Source organism: Dacryopinax primogenitus (assembly GCF_000292625.1).
Source record: "Dacryopinax primogenitus strain DJM-731 SS1 chromosome Unknown DACRYscaffold_7, whole genome shotgun sequence".
NCBI classification, from domain to species: Eukaryota; Fungi; Basidiomycota; class Dacrymycetes; order Dacrymycetales; family Dacrymycetaceae; genus Dacryopinax; species Dacryopinax primogenitus.
The window spans coordinates 755,559-769,906 of NW_024467204.1; the positions used below are offsets into that span (position 1 = coordinate 755,559).

Genomic DNA, 14,348 nt, shown 5'->3' on the forward strand with positions numbered 1-14,348 from the left:
ACATGTGTTTCTCTGCCACGCCGTCTATTCAGTTGGAAGCGGAACAAAGACCGCTTTCTCTGCTTCTCCGACTTTATCGCCCATCTCTCCGGGATAACGTGCCTTTGCGGAAGCGACAAGAGTGGCCTTGCACGTCCTGGGCAGGGCCATTCTGTCCGCAGCTCATTGCAGGCTTTTCACTTCTGCCTCATCTCTGTGAGGGCATCGGTTAAGTGGTCAACAGCGAGCACGAAAGTCAACAATAGCGCGCTTGGCGGTTCACGATCATTACGATATTATTCTATACGATTTCTCTACAATCAAGTGATACCTGATCTCGACCGTCCGATTCACCGGATTCTCTGGTTATCACCTTAGTCTCACGCGAAACCATGAGCAGCAATGCAACTGCTGTGCCTCAGTACAATCTAACCCTCTCCTCGTCCTCGCCCCTCTTCTCGTACGTCTGTTCTGTTCATCTTGACCGTACGCTCATATATCCAAGATACCAGCCTCAACGTGATGGTCCACCACAGCAAGGATGGAACGCATCGTACACTGGGAGCAAGGTGTGGAATTCGACAAATCTGTGGGGTAGCGGAGTACCATACAGGACCACGTTGTTTGAAGGGGCGATCGCACAGATCCAGTTTACCGGTGCGCCTCTCCGTTCGCCAGTCCCATGATCTGTGGTTGATGATGATCCTCGGTGAACAGGATCGGCGATCTACCTCTGCTTCACACACTCGTCATCGTCCTACACCTTCGCGGTTGATCAGCAATCTGTATCGATCGCAGGTGATCCCTCAGATCCTGCATGTTCAACATTCACATCAGGAGGAGCAAACGTTGAGAGCATGGTATATGCTACGGGATTGAGTGCTGGGCAGCAGCATACAGCCACACTTGAACTTAGCGTCGGCGATTTCACATCAAGTTTCAACTTCTTCGGAGGAGTGGTGTCGCTAGATGTCGGCCAAGCCGGGTGTGTCCTGTTATCTCCTCCAATGAGAGATGGCATTGACTATAGTCAGGGATACCCCAACCCGAAAATATGTCAACAACGATGCCACTGGATGGCTATATGCTCCCTCCAATGCCAGTGGACCCGGCGCCTCTCCTGCCTGGTGGGATAGCAAGAACGCGACGAGTGGGGATTATGATGGGGATCGGCAAGTAACGTGCGACTATGACCAGGGTACTACCGCTACCTATACCTTCTCAAGTACGCTTTATTCCACATACTCGCTGTTGCTGGTGCTAACGCTAGAACGCAGATGCCTCGGCAGTCTATCTCCTCGGTGGGGTACAATCAAATACCCTCGGCTACTCCATCATGCTCGATGGTACCACCGCAACATACGACGCCAGCTCGTTCTTCATTCAGCCTCAGCAGGTACTGTTTCTTGCCTCGGGTCTCGATCCGACACAGAACCACACCATCACCGCCAGCGACTGGAACGCTAATGCTCCACAAACTGGTGGGTGCCTGAACATCGATGCGCTCGTCCTCGTCGAAGCCGTGTCGCCCCGCAGCAACATCACCGGTTCAGGAGGCGATACTGGCTCTGGTTCTTCCACACCAACGGGGACCATCGTAGGTGGTGTAGTTGGTGGTGTGGGAGGTCTGGCGCTCCTCGCGTTGCTGCTGTTCCTTCTTCTCCGTTGGCATCGGAGACAGAGAGAGCAGCTCCTTCCGCACCCTCTACACCCGCACGAGCTGCCTTCGCTATACTCTCTTCCTCCACCTGCAACTTCTCCAGGTCTTTCCCAAGCAAACGGCTCCCGCCCAACATTAACCTCAAGCACAAGCGAAGGAAAGCTGCCAATCGTCAGCACATCTATGACCCCGTTCCCCAGCCCGCCGCTTCTCGCCGTGACAGAGAAGGGTACGATGCAGGAGACAAGCCCGAGGAAGGAGAACAAGGAGAGGAAGGATAGGAAGGGTATCAAACGGAAACCCGTGCCGAGGGCGTTAGACTCCGAAGAGGTCGCCGCTGTCGGACACGTACCAGCGCCTATGTCGCCTAGCTCTGGGAGCACGCCAGGATCACCCCCTTTCCTCCCCGTTCCTTCAACACCCGGGACACCTGGCACTCCATCCACTCATGCAACAGAGTCACGGGCTGGGACTACGGACTCTCCTCCACGAACTGCAAATAGCGGAGAGCGCCGTTCGCGCAAGAAAAGGCGGCGCCCCACACCTTCTGAATTGCAGCATGCCAGCACAGCAGACTTGGTACAGGTGCTGAGTGATCGGATTGCGAGAGGTGGGCAGAGTGGGGGTCAGGAGAGACGGCTTCCACCCGGATATGACGAGGTATCCCCACGCCCATGAATCCACGACGACGAATTGACAACTTTCGTACGTCTGGAATCTCGAGGGTAAGTATGAAATCAATGCCGACAAAAGAGACCGCTAAAATGCTCTTCGACCTCCTTGAAATTGCCATTCAAGCACAATGACTGTTTTTCGAACATTTCTGTATGTTGTATTCCATCCGTGTATTTCCTGTTAAGGACGATCTTGGTTTTTCGTGTTTCAGCCCAAACACTGTCTCATTGTATAGTTATCAAAATGTTATTTAAACATCCCCAGGCGTCGTCTTCTGATGTATATAGATTGTGGTACGTGAAGCAAGGTGAATGGCATCCGCTGCACTGGTATGTTGGGATGAACAGAATGCGAATATAAACCCGAGAAATAGGGCAGAATTTTCCTTTATTAATTTCAGACCGTCTGCCCGTAGGTCAATTAATGACGCGCCAACTGATAACTTATCCTAATAATGCAAAATGAACGCGCTCTAACCCCAAGATTATCCCATGGAGGAAGACGAGCCAATCCTGTCAAGTTATACAGGACCCATTGGACCCTCTCACACTCGTCTAGTAAATTGTCTCATCTGTGCCATAGATTGCCGCGCAGGCTTCCTCGATTGCTCTGTTTAGTTGATGAGCCATCAGGGAACTGGAACATGCCACATGGAACATACCTGACTTGCTCGGTGGCGGCAGAGATAACGAGGAGGAAATACCTGAAAAAGATTCTTAGCATTTCGAAAATAACAGTAGAATAATATGGCGTACCAGAAACGTGCAAAATCTTGCGTTTTGAGTGCGGCACGACCCTCGTCGCTCTTCCCCAAGCTTGCACTGAGAGAAAGCGAATCTTGCACCATATCATTGACGAATTTCCAAGGAACTCTCAACATATCAGCCGGCAAAGGTGTCTGGGCGCTTAAGGACGCTGCGCTCAAGTATAATGCCATTCGGACCGTAACGTTCCATTGGCGTCGATATGGTGCCAAAACCCAGACAAAATTCTGAGCGAGATATGGGTCAAAAGGTTGCCCCCGCATAGCCGACCGAGCATCCTTCAAACGGTCTGTTTCGTCATGAGCCAAAATGCACCACGTAAGCAAGGAAAGCTTACCAAGCAAAATCTCATTAGCCTCCAATACCTTTTTTGCAGCGTCGGCGCCAAATGGTGCGTCCCAGTAAGGTTCGCCGAATACATTTCTACAGTTCAATAAGGAATGATCACACTCGAAAGTGATTCATACTGACCCAATCATAGGGGCGATGTTGCCGATTTGTCCTCGGATGCCAGCCTCTCTTCTTTCGAGCTCGAGTTCCACGGCGTGATATGCTGCTGGAGGAACACTCAAACTTGTTTCAGGAGTTTGCACTAGACAGTCAGCATCAGGTCAGCAGCACTCACATCAGCACACTGAATAGAGGACGCACGAAAACGGAAATATGCATGTAAGACGCTAAGATAGATTCGGTTGTTGTGGAGCAGGCTGATGAGCCCTTTTCGGAGCGTTCTCCTCGCGGGGTTGCGTAAGATCAAGAATTGGAATACAACGCCAAGCGCGATTCCGACCGCAATGGTTGTGAGCGCTTTAGCTGCGACAGTCTCAGCTTGTTAAATGACGGTGAATAACGCCGGCGTACCAGCGGAGTAGGACGGGGTATCATAGGGTGCGCCAAGAATCACCACGTTCACGTAATTGTTGCACATATAGATAGCACCGCTGACATCGTATCGATCATAAGTTCATTTACAGCCAAACATTGCATAAACTCACAATACCAGGGCCAAAAGTCCAAACGGAAATCCGATGGGCTGGCAACAAGTCAGCGGAATACACTTTCAAGAAACGCCGCACTTACCACCTCATGCATAATGTACATTAGAGGAACGGTCCATACGCCGATGATACAGACGATGCCATAGGGATTATATGCATATCCGCTGTGAAAAATGAGGAAATATCAGATTCGGTCGAACAAGGTCCTTACCCCACATTGCGGAAGATCTATGAGCGGACATCAGCGGCGTAGATTGTTATCATGACATTCATACCTCCAGCAAAATAAGTGCGGTGATATAACCTAGAACACCTCCCAACTGCTGCGCTGTCCATATGTAGGTTTCACCTAGAGCCGAAATGGGTCAATTCGTATTGAATAAGCACCAAGCTTTACCAAACGTAGGAGTCACGAGCAGTACAACTGTGACCACAGTAATCTGAGACAAGACGTGAGTCGGTCGGCCGCAGAACCAGCATGAACATACCGGCAGTCCATACGACAGGAACCATGTCCTGACAACCGGTGCCCAAAGAAGAATCGTCAAGATCTCAATCTATTACTGCATCAGCCTGCTAGCGCCAGGTTGTTTTATGCTCGACTCACCGCCAGGGTCAATTTGAATGCATAGACATTTCGCGGGCCAAGAAGAGATTGCTCCGCTATCAGCAGCCAGTCCCAGAATCGGCGCTTCGGTAACGATGCGCTCTGTGCACCAATCGACTGGGCCGCTTCAGTCAGTGGGACGGTAGATGAGTGTCCCTTGGTGCGCGTGCGGCTGACTAAGTGCTGGTAGCAATGTAGGTGCAATCGTCGTCGCCGACCGTCACTCGATAGCACAGCTTCGTACAATTCCTGTACTTCACCGGAGAGACGGCTGCCTCAGGATTAGTACATACCAGCTGCGGAAGTTCTCAAACGTACTGAACAGCAAACATCAGGGAGTACATTCGCACAAGAGCCTGACCAACTCTGTCAGTCGCGCTATCCACCAGGCTGAGTTCTTCTCCATCCTTCTCTGTGTCGTCGGAATTAACAGAAGGCGCTATAGAACCCAAGCGTAACGTGTACGGAAAGGGGGCTTCGCTGCTCCCCACCACACCCGGAGAAGACTCTTGACCGAAAGTGTGCGCAATCGACGCCAAAGGTGCGTTAAGCACTAGAGGCCGATCTTTGGCATCAAAGCCACCCGAAAGGAGTAAATGACCGACGATATCGAGCTGCGGTGAGGTCCAGCGATTCACGTTCTCGTGGAGGGCGCGAATGGCAACAGGTGTGTCAGCGAAACTGGATTTGACCGTGCCTGTCATATCAGAAGATGGGCTCAAAATTGTCGCCGAGCTGGTCGCGGTCGCTGCTAAGTCGTGCTTATCTATCTCTTCGGCGAACCTCTGCTTGAACGCTCGTATGATTTCCTCATTTTGAATGTCCGGGCCAGTCTGATCAGCCATATTTTGTCTTTCAAGGTCCAACGGATTTGTGATATCTTGTGTCTTGAGAGACTGGAAGGTGGGATCGAGTGCAAGCAGCAGTTCCGAGATTGTGAGGGAAATGGCTGCTCGTACGTTTATTAAGCGATCCTTACAGCTAGATCGAAGATCCCTACCGGTAGATACGCGCTTCATATCAGGAACAGTATTTTGTAAGAATCGATCACGGATCTCCCTTAGGCATCCTGCTTTCTCGGCGGCGGCGTAGTCGGCATTGATGCTCATGAGGGTCTGCAGCGCCAAATGTTAGCAATGAGATCATGCTTAACCTCTAGTCACGCACCTCATGCAGCTTGCGAATAACTTTTGTTTGACCGGTGATGTCTCCCATCGACCACTTCGACCAAGATATTTCGAAATATGTGCCAGCAAGCATCTAATTTCCGGCTTAAGAGACATCATAGACTCGTTGCCTCTTACTCACTTGTTCAATAACATCTGTTTCCCTCTGTAAGATGTTCAGCCTGGTACAAGAGGAGATTGAAGAACTTACGCGCAACTGTCCAACAAGCTGCGTTCGCAATATCGCGTCAGCCTCCGTGAGATCGAAAGCGTAGGCTTGTAAGAGCAGCCGAGAGAGCGTATCCATGTGACCCAAGGCTGATACCATGGTGTTTCGGAGTACTGTCTCGCAGGAAACAGGAAACACAAAAAGATTGACAAAGAACACGATGGCTGATCCCCAGAAGTAGGCCTGGATGGTGCCGACGATGAAAGGTATGTTAGGTTGATTGTTGTTTCTTTGGACTGTGGTCAGAGGTAGAACACACGGAGCTGTATGCGAGGAAGCTTACTGTAGAGATGCAGCCACTCCACTGACGCACCAGACTATGCCGAGAAGGGTGAAAGCAAGATATTTCAGAGAGACGGCCTTGGCGTAGGAGAAAACTATGCCAGACGCAAGGTCAAGAGAGCACTGGACCAGACAAGGAATGAGACGAACTGTAAACGAGAATGAAATACACGATGCCTTGCGCAACAAGTGCACCGGCGAGGTAAGAGAGAATGTAGGCACAGAGAGCGCCAAGCATGATCCCAAAGATAATCCAGATCATGCCGTCCATGCAGATGCCAACCGGAGCACCAGCCACAGCAAGCACGACGATGATCATCAGACCTTCATTCAAAATGTCAATAGTTGAAGCGGCCTGATGGGGCGAAGAAGCGTACCGGATACTTGTGGAGGGGCGGCGATCAATTCCGTGAACGGATTGATGAAAGCGAGGATGTAAGCGATGACATAGGCCAATGTTCCTAAGTATCGTCAGCACGGACCAGCTGTCGGATTGACCAGGCGTACCTTTCCATGTGGGGATGCCTTTTTTAGAAAAGATAAATCGCAGCCAGTCGAAGAAGTTCTTGCCGATCGTAGAGATAGAGAGGACCATCATGGACGTCAAGGAAGAAGTCCGTTATTTGCGCAAACGCGGGGGGCAGCATTTCTGGCCTGGTTGTACTCCCACATCCTTATGTATAAGCAGAAAATGGGCCGCGGCTGGTGTTCCTGCAGCTCCAAACGCATGGAATAATTTTCGTTCCTGGAGGTTCCTGGGCTTCTTTATCGGTATATTTCTCACCCTGAACAGAATACCGCGGTATGTTCATCAACTCCGCGCCGCATGGGGGGCGAAGAAGCACAGCAAAGGCTGGGTGCCAGCAGAGGACCCGGATGAATTAACCTTGGCGTAGCAGAAGCCTGTGATGGATGATCAATAAAGACAGAGGCAGCAGATTATCAACTCGCCATTTTAAGCACCCCCTTCTCAGATTGAGAGTGAAAACATAGGTCGTGGCGGTGAAAGCGTTTGGCGGGGTGATTATCAGTTCAGTGGAGAGTGCCAGAGGCCGGCCAGGCTTGACCGACTCGGTGGTGCATCAGCCGTAGCAGAACGTTGTCGGTCAGGCAATCCCGCATATCCCAACCGCACACCGAACTCATCAAGCGAGTAGAACGACAGTTTCGCTCAGGGAGATATGTCGTCTCAGACACGCTGGAACAGGACCAATCCCCGCATGACGATTGACAGCTCAAGCTCCGTGCGCCCCATTGCTCTGCGTCTCTATAGCGATCCTTCGAACTGAGCCAGCAGCTCATACTACGTAAGTATTAAGCTCGTTGCTGGGTGGGGTTCGCGGGAAGATGCGCAAATAAAGAAGAGGAAGAAGAGACGCGCCTGATGGGCTGCCCTGTGTGGGAAAGGGAGGATACATATGGTCGGCCGAGGGTCCGCGGCGTTGCGAATTCTCCGAAACGAGAAGCGCAAGATGATCGTTGACTCTCTCTCGTCTCGGGGAGCGAAGGTTTGTCGAGGGAAGTGCATATTATCTCGGATATGGACGGTAGGAACGAGGTGTCCGCCTCGTCAGATGTTCTCCAGGAAGGTGGCGTAAGGCTGTATCCCGCGTTCGAAACTCCTCGCCTTCGTCGGGGCACGTCCTCTCGCGTATTTCCGAGTACCTCGACGAAAGATCAAGGCAAGCTTAAAAGGGAAAGTGGCGTGGAGAAAGCAACTCGTAGGCGAATCGTCGGCCAATCAATATCGATAACTCGTTATCAACCCCTGCCCCACCAAACCCGAACGTTTAGCCAGACGTTACTCCCAGCAGCCAGTTTCGCCAGTTGCGAGGTTTTCAGCTGCGCGTCGCTCCGCAGGTTGAATACGGCGTGCGGGTGCCAAGAGGGGTTTGACCACATGTTAAGACCTGGACTTGGTGATGGCTGGAGTCGGAGTGCGGATGGGCTCGTGCTGTATTGCGGTGGGTTGACGTGGTGCTACCACATACTGGCTACTGCCGACGTGCTCGGAGCCTCGGGAGAGGAAGGATGGGCAGGGGATGCGTTGATCGCAGTCTTTGAGCGCATATACTCGAGCGCTTGGTGTACGTATGTACGGAAGATATGGCCTTTGTGGTCATATGGAGCAGGTGAGATTCGTGTATGCGTCGCTGTCGCTGTTGACGACGTGATAGACCTCAACTTTGGTGCACGGATACACGGGGGTCGAGCGTGCTACTGATGAGAACCGTAGCGGGGGTGGGGCAACCCTCTGGGCGACAGCACGACCGCCTGATTGAGCAAACTAGAAGTCGTAGTGGGTAGAGGTAGGGAAGCGTGTCTGCTGAGAGCGGTGTTTCGCCGGGAGATTTGAAGCGAGAGTCATGAGACTTTGGAGGCGCTGTAGACTCAGAAAAGGATCCCGCCCTGTTAGGAAGCACAGGTCCAGGTCAGTGATCCCCGAAGCATCTCCTGTTTATGGACGCACCTACCCGCCTGACATGTCCTTCGGCCCTCCTCCACTGAACTTGTCACGTATCTGTCGGCTTATATGTTCTCCACGTCGGCCATAAGAGGGCTCGTGGGTGGTCCTGTCCATGGGCATGGCGCATTCGTCGGCTCTGTCGTCCATGAGAATGTGGTCGTGGAGTCGGAAGAGAGGGAGAGGAGAGTCGTTCACATTATACGCGTTGGACATAACTCTAATCCGAGTCAGTACGCGTCGCAGCCCAGGAGAACACATCTCTTATATTCCTCTACGGCTCTCAAACAAATCGCACTGGTGAACTCCTTCTCCTAATTCCACACTAATTCGTCCATCTCTCGGCCATTGCGCTACTCCCTCACACAGTCGCCTAAGGGTTTCACGATAAGTGAATAATATCATTTTTTAGATAATAAATGACATTCCTCGGCGCCTATGTCACGTGAGAGGTTTCGGGTACGCGTACTCCAAGCCCTCACACAAAGCGCGCACAAGTGTCCTCTTCCACTTCCAATCCACCATCCTCGGCCATCAGTTACAAGTATATTTCTTCTTTTATCTCACTTGTTTTGGTCCTACATACTAGGTTTTTTTTTGTAGATCTCACATGCCTTCAAGGAATATGACATAAATGAATATGGGAGAGGGAGGTGCTACGACGAATAATGATCTGGGCGGCAGCAGCATCGGTAAGCTCCAATGCCTTAGTTTCTTCCACAGCTTGACTGATCTGTTCCAGGCAATGACAGCATGTCATCGTCTAAACCTCCTCAAGTTTTTACCCCGATCTCATCAGCTTCGATGCCTCTCCCGCCCTGGCTTCCCCGGATCCCCTCCTCGATATCACACTGGCAGCCGCCAACTTCGCGGCAGTCAAGGACATCAAATACCAAGTCCCAATCCTTGATCTTCTGGCAACAGAGAACCCCTGGGTTTCTCCTGGGTCTCTTGGAAGTTCTCCCTCTCCGTCCAACAAGGATGAGTCCAGCGCACCTGCTTCCCCCTCCAATGGCACCAGCACCAAAGGCAGCGCTCGCCCTCGTTTCCATAAAGGTGTGGGAGGCAGGCTGATGCTCATTGATGAGCTATCTGTTCTCCCCTCTAACGGCACCGGCACCAAAGGCAGCGCTCGCCCTCGTTACTTTGTCGGTGTGGGAGGCGGACTTACGCGCATTCATGATCCACCTGCTTCCCCCTCCAACGGCACCATCACCAAAGGCAGCGCTCCCCGCAATAGTAACGATGTGGGAGGCACGCCTCTGCTCTTTGATGCTCCACCTGTTCCCCCCTCTAACGGCACCAGCACCAAAGGCAGCGCTCGCCCTCTTTACCAGATCGATGTGGGAGGCACAACCCTGCTGATGTATGCTCCATCGGGTCCCCTGTCCCATTAAGATCTGCTTTGCCATTTTCCACACCGGGCTGGAGCGCAAGAAGTTCAACAATCACACGCAAAAGCCCGATCCTCCTAGGCTCTTCCCTCCGGATCGTGACGCTGGCATGTCCAGGAGCCACGATCCTGATAGGTTTAGCCAACCACTTGCCTATGTTCGCTCTCGTCCTATCTGACCCCCTGCTCCATCGCCGCCTAATACGCCTTTCAGCACGCCGCCCGAGAAAGCAACCGAGACGAAGAAGAAGAAGTGAGCTTGGTCCTCAGGCCTGTCGGCCAAGCTGGTCGAAAGATGAAGATGAACGAGCACGGCAAGATTTTCAGCTGAGCTATACCCTACAGCATGCGATGGGACTGCAGGAGAATCTCGGAGACAGACGCGGCCGCTGGAAGGACTGGGGATGAGGAAAAGTAGGCGGACAGTTTCCTATCGAACTATCATTCCATCACACATCAAACGTTAGTCCGTACTGCTCAGAATGCTAGTGTTTGTTCTCTGCAGATCAGAGTGCCCGGCGTGCCAGCGACCACATAACCCTATGACGATCAGTGGGGTCTTCTTCAGAGCATCTGGCGCTGTCAAACGATAACATGAAAGGAATTATTCTTTGCTCTATCTACTGGTAGTCAGTCCTTGCTCTCGACGAGATGCAAGGATTGATCAGTGGTACTTTTCACTAATTAGTATTCCAAGGTCGTAAAGACCAAGAGAGCTGGACGTCAGCTTGCTGAAGTCCCCTACGCAGCCGACGTTGTGGGACTGAGCGGGTCGTGGACATCCAGTACATCCTGGTGTCAAACGACCATCTCCCATGATCGAAAGTGGCGCCCCGCGTGGAAAGTTCGTGGTCGACTGGAACTTCTGGTCGTTGCGACAACTCCTTTCCCAACATCGACATCAACAGTACAGCACAACTACCAAAATGCAACGCCGTCTAGAGTCAACAGGTCGTCGTGCCCACATTCCTTATCCCAGTCGTAGGATTGTGCCATCGAGGGTCTGGCGCGGCATCTCGGCACATCGTCATTGTCATTGAGTCAACCAGCGTGGATATCGAATTGAAGGATGACCTCCACTGTACGCATCGCGCAGGCTATATAGGTCGCGAATAGCAGGGTGGGGAGGATGGCATACATACGTATCAACGTCGACCATCTCAACTCCTTACTTTTGACCGCTTACCATGCCTGAACAGAAATCTGAATTGAACATCGTCATGGTGCGTACCTCTCATCGCGAGTAGAACGCGACCTGACATTCGCCCCTTTCTCCTCGCCGTATTCTCGTAGGGCGCCATGACCTTTGGCGAAGAGGGCAAGGAGCAGGCTCGTGTACATGACCTTAAAGACGTTGAGGCCATCCTCGACGTCTTCCAAGCCCATGGGCATACGGAGATCGACACCGCCCGTGGTTATTGTGGTGGCACGAGCGAGGAGTATCTCGGCAAGGTGTGCCCTTCGCATTCTTGATTATTCTCTTAGATTCATACCTCCGCAGATCGGATGGCAGCAGAGAGGCCTGGTGATGATGACCAAGCTGTACCCCACCGGTGCGCGTAACAGGTTGGGCTCCGCAGACGCAATCACGCACAGCGCCGAAGTCAGACCTCCGTCTTCGTCTCTTTTCTGGCGCTGACCTCGAACAGGGCGTACGCAAAGGACTGGAAGCATCTCTCAAGGCCTTGCAGGCGGATAAGATCGATACGTTTTATTTGCACGGGCCCGATAGGGGAGTACCGTACGAGGAGACCTTGAAGGCCGTGAACGACCTGCACAAGGAAGGCAAGTTCAAGCGGGTGCGTCTCTTCCCCCCCTTGGCGTGTGTTTGAAGCAGAAGTGGACTAATGTGCGGCGCAGTTCGGCATCTCCAATTACATGTCATGGGAAGTAGCGGAGATGGTCCTCATTTGCCGCGCAAACGGATGGATCCAGCCCACCCTCTACCAAGGGATCTACAATGCCATCCACCGTGCTGTCGAGCCCGAGCTCTTCCCCTGTATGCGCAAGTGTGAGTCCATTCCTGCTCTTGTACAGGCACACGCTGAGCCTTGCAGTTGGAATCAGCTTCTACGAGTTCAACCCGCGTGAGTTCCTCTCTTCTCTCCATACGCCTAGCTCCTGACAGATCCTTCAGTCGGCGGCGGGTTCTTCACTGGCACGTATTCCTCCAAAGACCAGTTTGTCGAAGCAGGTTCGCGCTTCGACCCCACAAAAAATCAGGGTCAGTCCTACCGCAAGCGCTACTGGAACGACACCTATTTCCAAGCACTCGAACTCGTTAAGGCCGTTGCTGACAAGCACCAGCTGACGATGGCGGAGGTCGCGCTCAGGTGGGTGTCGCATCATAGTCTTATGAAGAGGGAGTTCGGGGACAGTATCTTAATCGGAGCATCGAGCTTGAAGCATATCGAGCAGGTACGTCCTCCCCTTCCGCTGTAGAATACGCATACCCTAACACTACCCTCTCAAATTCAGAACCTCATCGACCTCGAAAAAGGTCCCCTTCCGGAAGAGGTCTGCAAAGTGCTAGATGAGGTCTGGGACCTCGTTAAGGCCGTCGCAGCGCCTTACTACCACTAGGAGCGACCTCGGGAACGGATTAAGACTGCATCATGTACTGTAGGACAAAAGTGACCCTGTTTGTGTAGTAGGTAGGGAAGGTTTAAAAGAAATGCTCAAGATTGTGACTTTATTGGGCTGTTTCAACTATGATCATGCTAAGCTTGCTGACAAACGGTGGGGATTCGGCTACGCAATCATCGGTGCGTATGAGATGGAGTATGTCAACCAACGAAAAAATATACCTATTACGTGAGTTGGCGATCGAATCTGGGGGATAGTTGGAAAATCTTCAGTTCGATTGGCAGGTCAGATAGTCGAAATCGAAACCAATGGGCGGAAGCGAATCCTGGAGAGCATTCATACACAACACAGATCACCACCCTCTACCCACCGTACAGATGGCGTACAAGCATCTAGTGGCATCATTGTTGACGTATTTTCGGAATAGGATATCCCTGATTGCAATCAATATCATCTCTCACCGGATGAGATAGCAAGACTCGCCCGGCTTGATCCACAGCGACATCACTCCTCCAAAGAAGTTGAAAGTTGATGTAAAATCACCGACGCTAAGTTCAAGTGTGGTGTATGCTGCCGCCCAGCACTCAATCCCGTAGCATATACCATGCTCTCAACGTTTGCTCCTCCTGATGTGAATGTTGAACATGCGGGATCTGAGGGATCACCTGCGATCGATACGGATTGCTGATCAACCGCGAAGGTGTACGAGTGCGTGAATCAGAGGTAGATCCCTGATGCTGTTCACCGAGGATCATCATCAACCACAGATCATGGGACTGGTGAATAGAGAGGCGCACCGATAAACTGGATCTGTGCGATCGGCCTTTCAAACAGCGTGGTCCTGTATGGTACTCCGGTACCCCATGAAGTTGTCGAATTCCACGCCTTGCTCCCAGTGTACGATGCGTTCCATCCTTGCTGTGGTGGGCCATCACGTTGAGGGTAGTATCTGGGATATATGAGCGTGCGGTCCAGTGCATCAGAACAGACGCACGAGGAGACGGCCGAGGACGAGGTGGTTAGATTGTATTGAGGCACAGCAGTTGCGTTATACTGGTCATGGTTTTGCGTTGAATCAGGTGTCAACCAGAGAATCTGCCGAATCGGATGATCGGAATCAGGTATCACTTGATTGCAGGGAGCTTGTATAGAATAGCATCGTCGTCCTTGTGGACCGCCAACCGCGGTGATTGTTGTCTTTCGTGCTCCGCTTGAGTGGCGGAGATGGGGCAGAAGTAAAATAATCGGATAATTAGCTGCGGATTGATGGCCATGCGGGGATGCGATGCCACCCTTGTCGTTGGACGTGAACGATATCCGTTGGAAATGAGGGATACAGCGCTGAAGAGCGGTCTTCATAGGAGAGAAAAGCAAACTTGGGGTCAGGGTCCAGTCAAGCCACAGCCACCACGAAGAACCCGATCCCAAGTCATCAGGAGTTGATCAGCGCTGCTTGTACAGGCACCATCGTCTGTCTTTGATTATACTGAATATTGATTTCTGGAGCTCTCCGTGGCCCAGGTGGTCGTTTATCGAGCTTGTGGC

General features: G+C 52.0%; 4 protein-coding genes across 4 annotated transcripts; 3 read left to right on the forward strand and 1 right to left on the reverse strand.

Moving 5' to 3' along the window:
• Positions 1-53: 53 nt before the first annotated feature.
• Positions 54-2,574, forward strand: DACRYDRAFT_99771 (uncharacterized protein). Its single transcript, XM_040777624.1, has 5 exons — positions 54-439; positions 485-636; positions 697-964; positions 1,014-1,204; positions 1,257-2,574. The coding sequence occupies exons 1-5, from the start codon at positions 372-374 to the stop codon at positions 2,315-2,317; spliced, it is 1,740 nt and encodes a 579-aa protein (XP_040629658.1). The 5' UTR covers positions 54-371; the 3' UTR covers positions 2,318-2,574.
• Positions 2,575-2,796: 222 nt separating this feature from the next.
• On the reverse strand, positions 2,797-6,955 carry DACRYDRAFT_115750 (uncharacterized protein; the record flags this gene model as incomplete). Its single annotated transcript, XM_040770071.1, has 22 exons — positions 2,797-2,923; positions 2,976-3,017; positions 3,070-3,367; positions 3,416-3,501; positions 3,550-3,670; positions 3,730-3,891; positions 3,940-4,019; positions 4,074-4,111; positions 4,159-4,240; positions 4,288-4,304; positions 4,352-4,425; positions 4,474-4,516; positions 4,565-4,633; positions 4,684-4,954; positions 5,002-5,798; positions 5,851-5,943; positions 5,992-6,015; positions 6,061-6,307; positions 6,362-6,455; positions 6,511-6,684; positions 6,738-6,821; positions 6,868-6,955. The coding sequence occupies 22 exons, from the start codon at positions 6,953-6,955 to the stop codon at positions 2,869-2,871; spliced, it is 3,039 nt and encodes a 1,012-aa protein (XP_040629659.1). The 3' UTR covers positions 2,797-2,868.
• Positions 6,956-7,856: 901 nt separating this feature from the next.
• DACRYDRAFT_21733 (uncharacterized protein) lies at positions 7,857-8,763 on the forward strand. The gene has a single exon (XM_040772525.1). It carries the CDS (start codon positions 7,901-7,903, stop codon positions 8,582-8,584), a length of 684 nt encoding a protein of 227 aa, XP_040629660.1. The 5' UTR covers positions 7,857-7,900; the 3' UTR covers positions 8,585-8,763.
• A 2,272-nt stretch (positions 8,764-11,035) lies between these two features.
• DACRYDRAFT_21735 (Aldo/keto reductase) lies at positions 11,036-14,140 on the forward strand. Its single transcript, XM_040772526.1, has 12 exons — positions 11,036-11,440; positions 11,511-11,669; positions 11,719-11,820; positions 11,867-12,016; positions 12,078-12,228; positions 12,275-12,304; positions 12,355-12,635; positions 12,696-12,968; positions 13,025-13,128; positions 13,174-13,540; positions 13,601-13,752; positions 13,798-14,140. The coding sequence occupies exons 1-8, from the start codon at positions 11,405-11,407 to the stop codon at positions 12,798-12,800; spliced, it is 1,014 nt and encodes a 337-aa protein (XP_040629661.1). The 5' UTR covers positions 11,036-11,404; the 3' UTR covers positions 12,801-12,968; positions 13,025-13,128; positions 13,174-13,540; positions 13,601-13,752; positions 13,798-14,140.
• Positions 14,141-14,348: the final 208 nt, after the last annotated feature.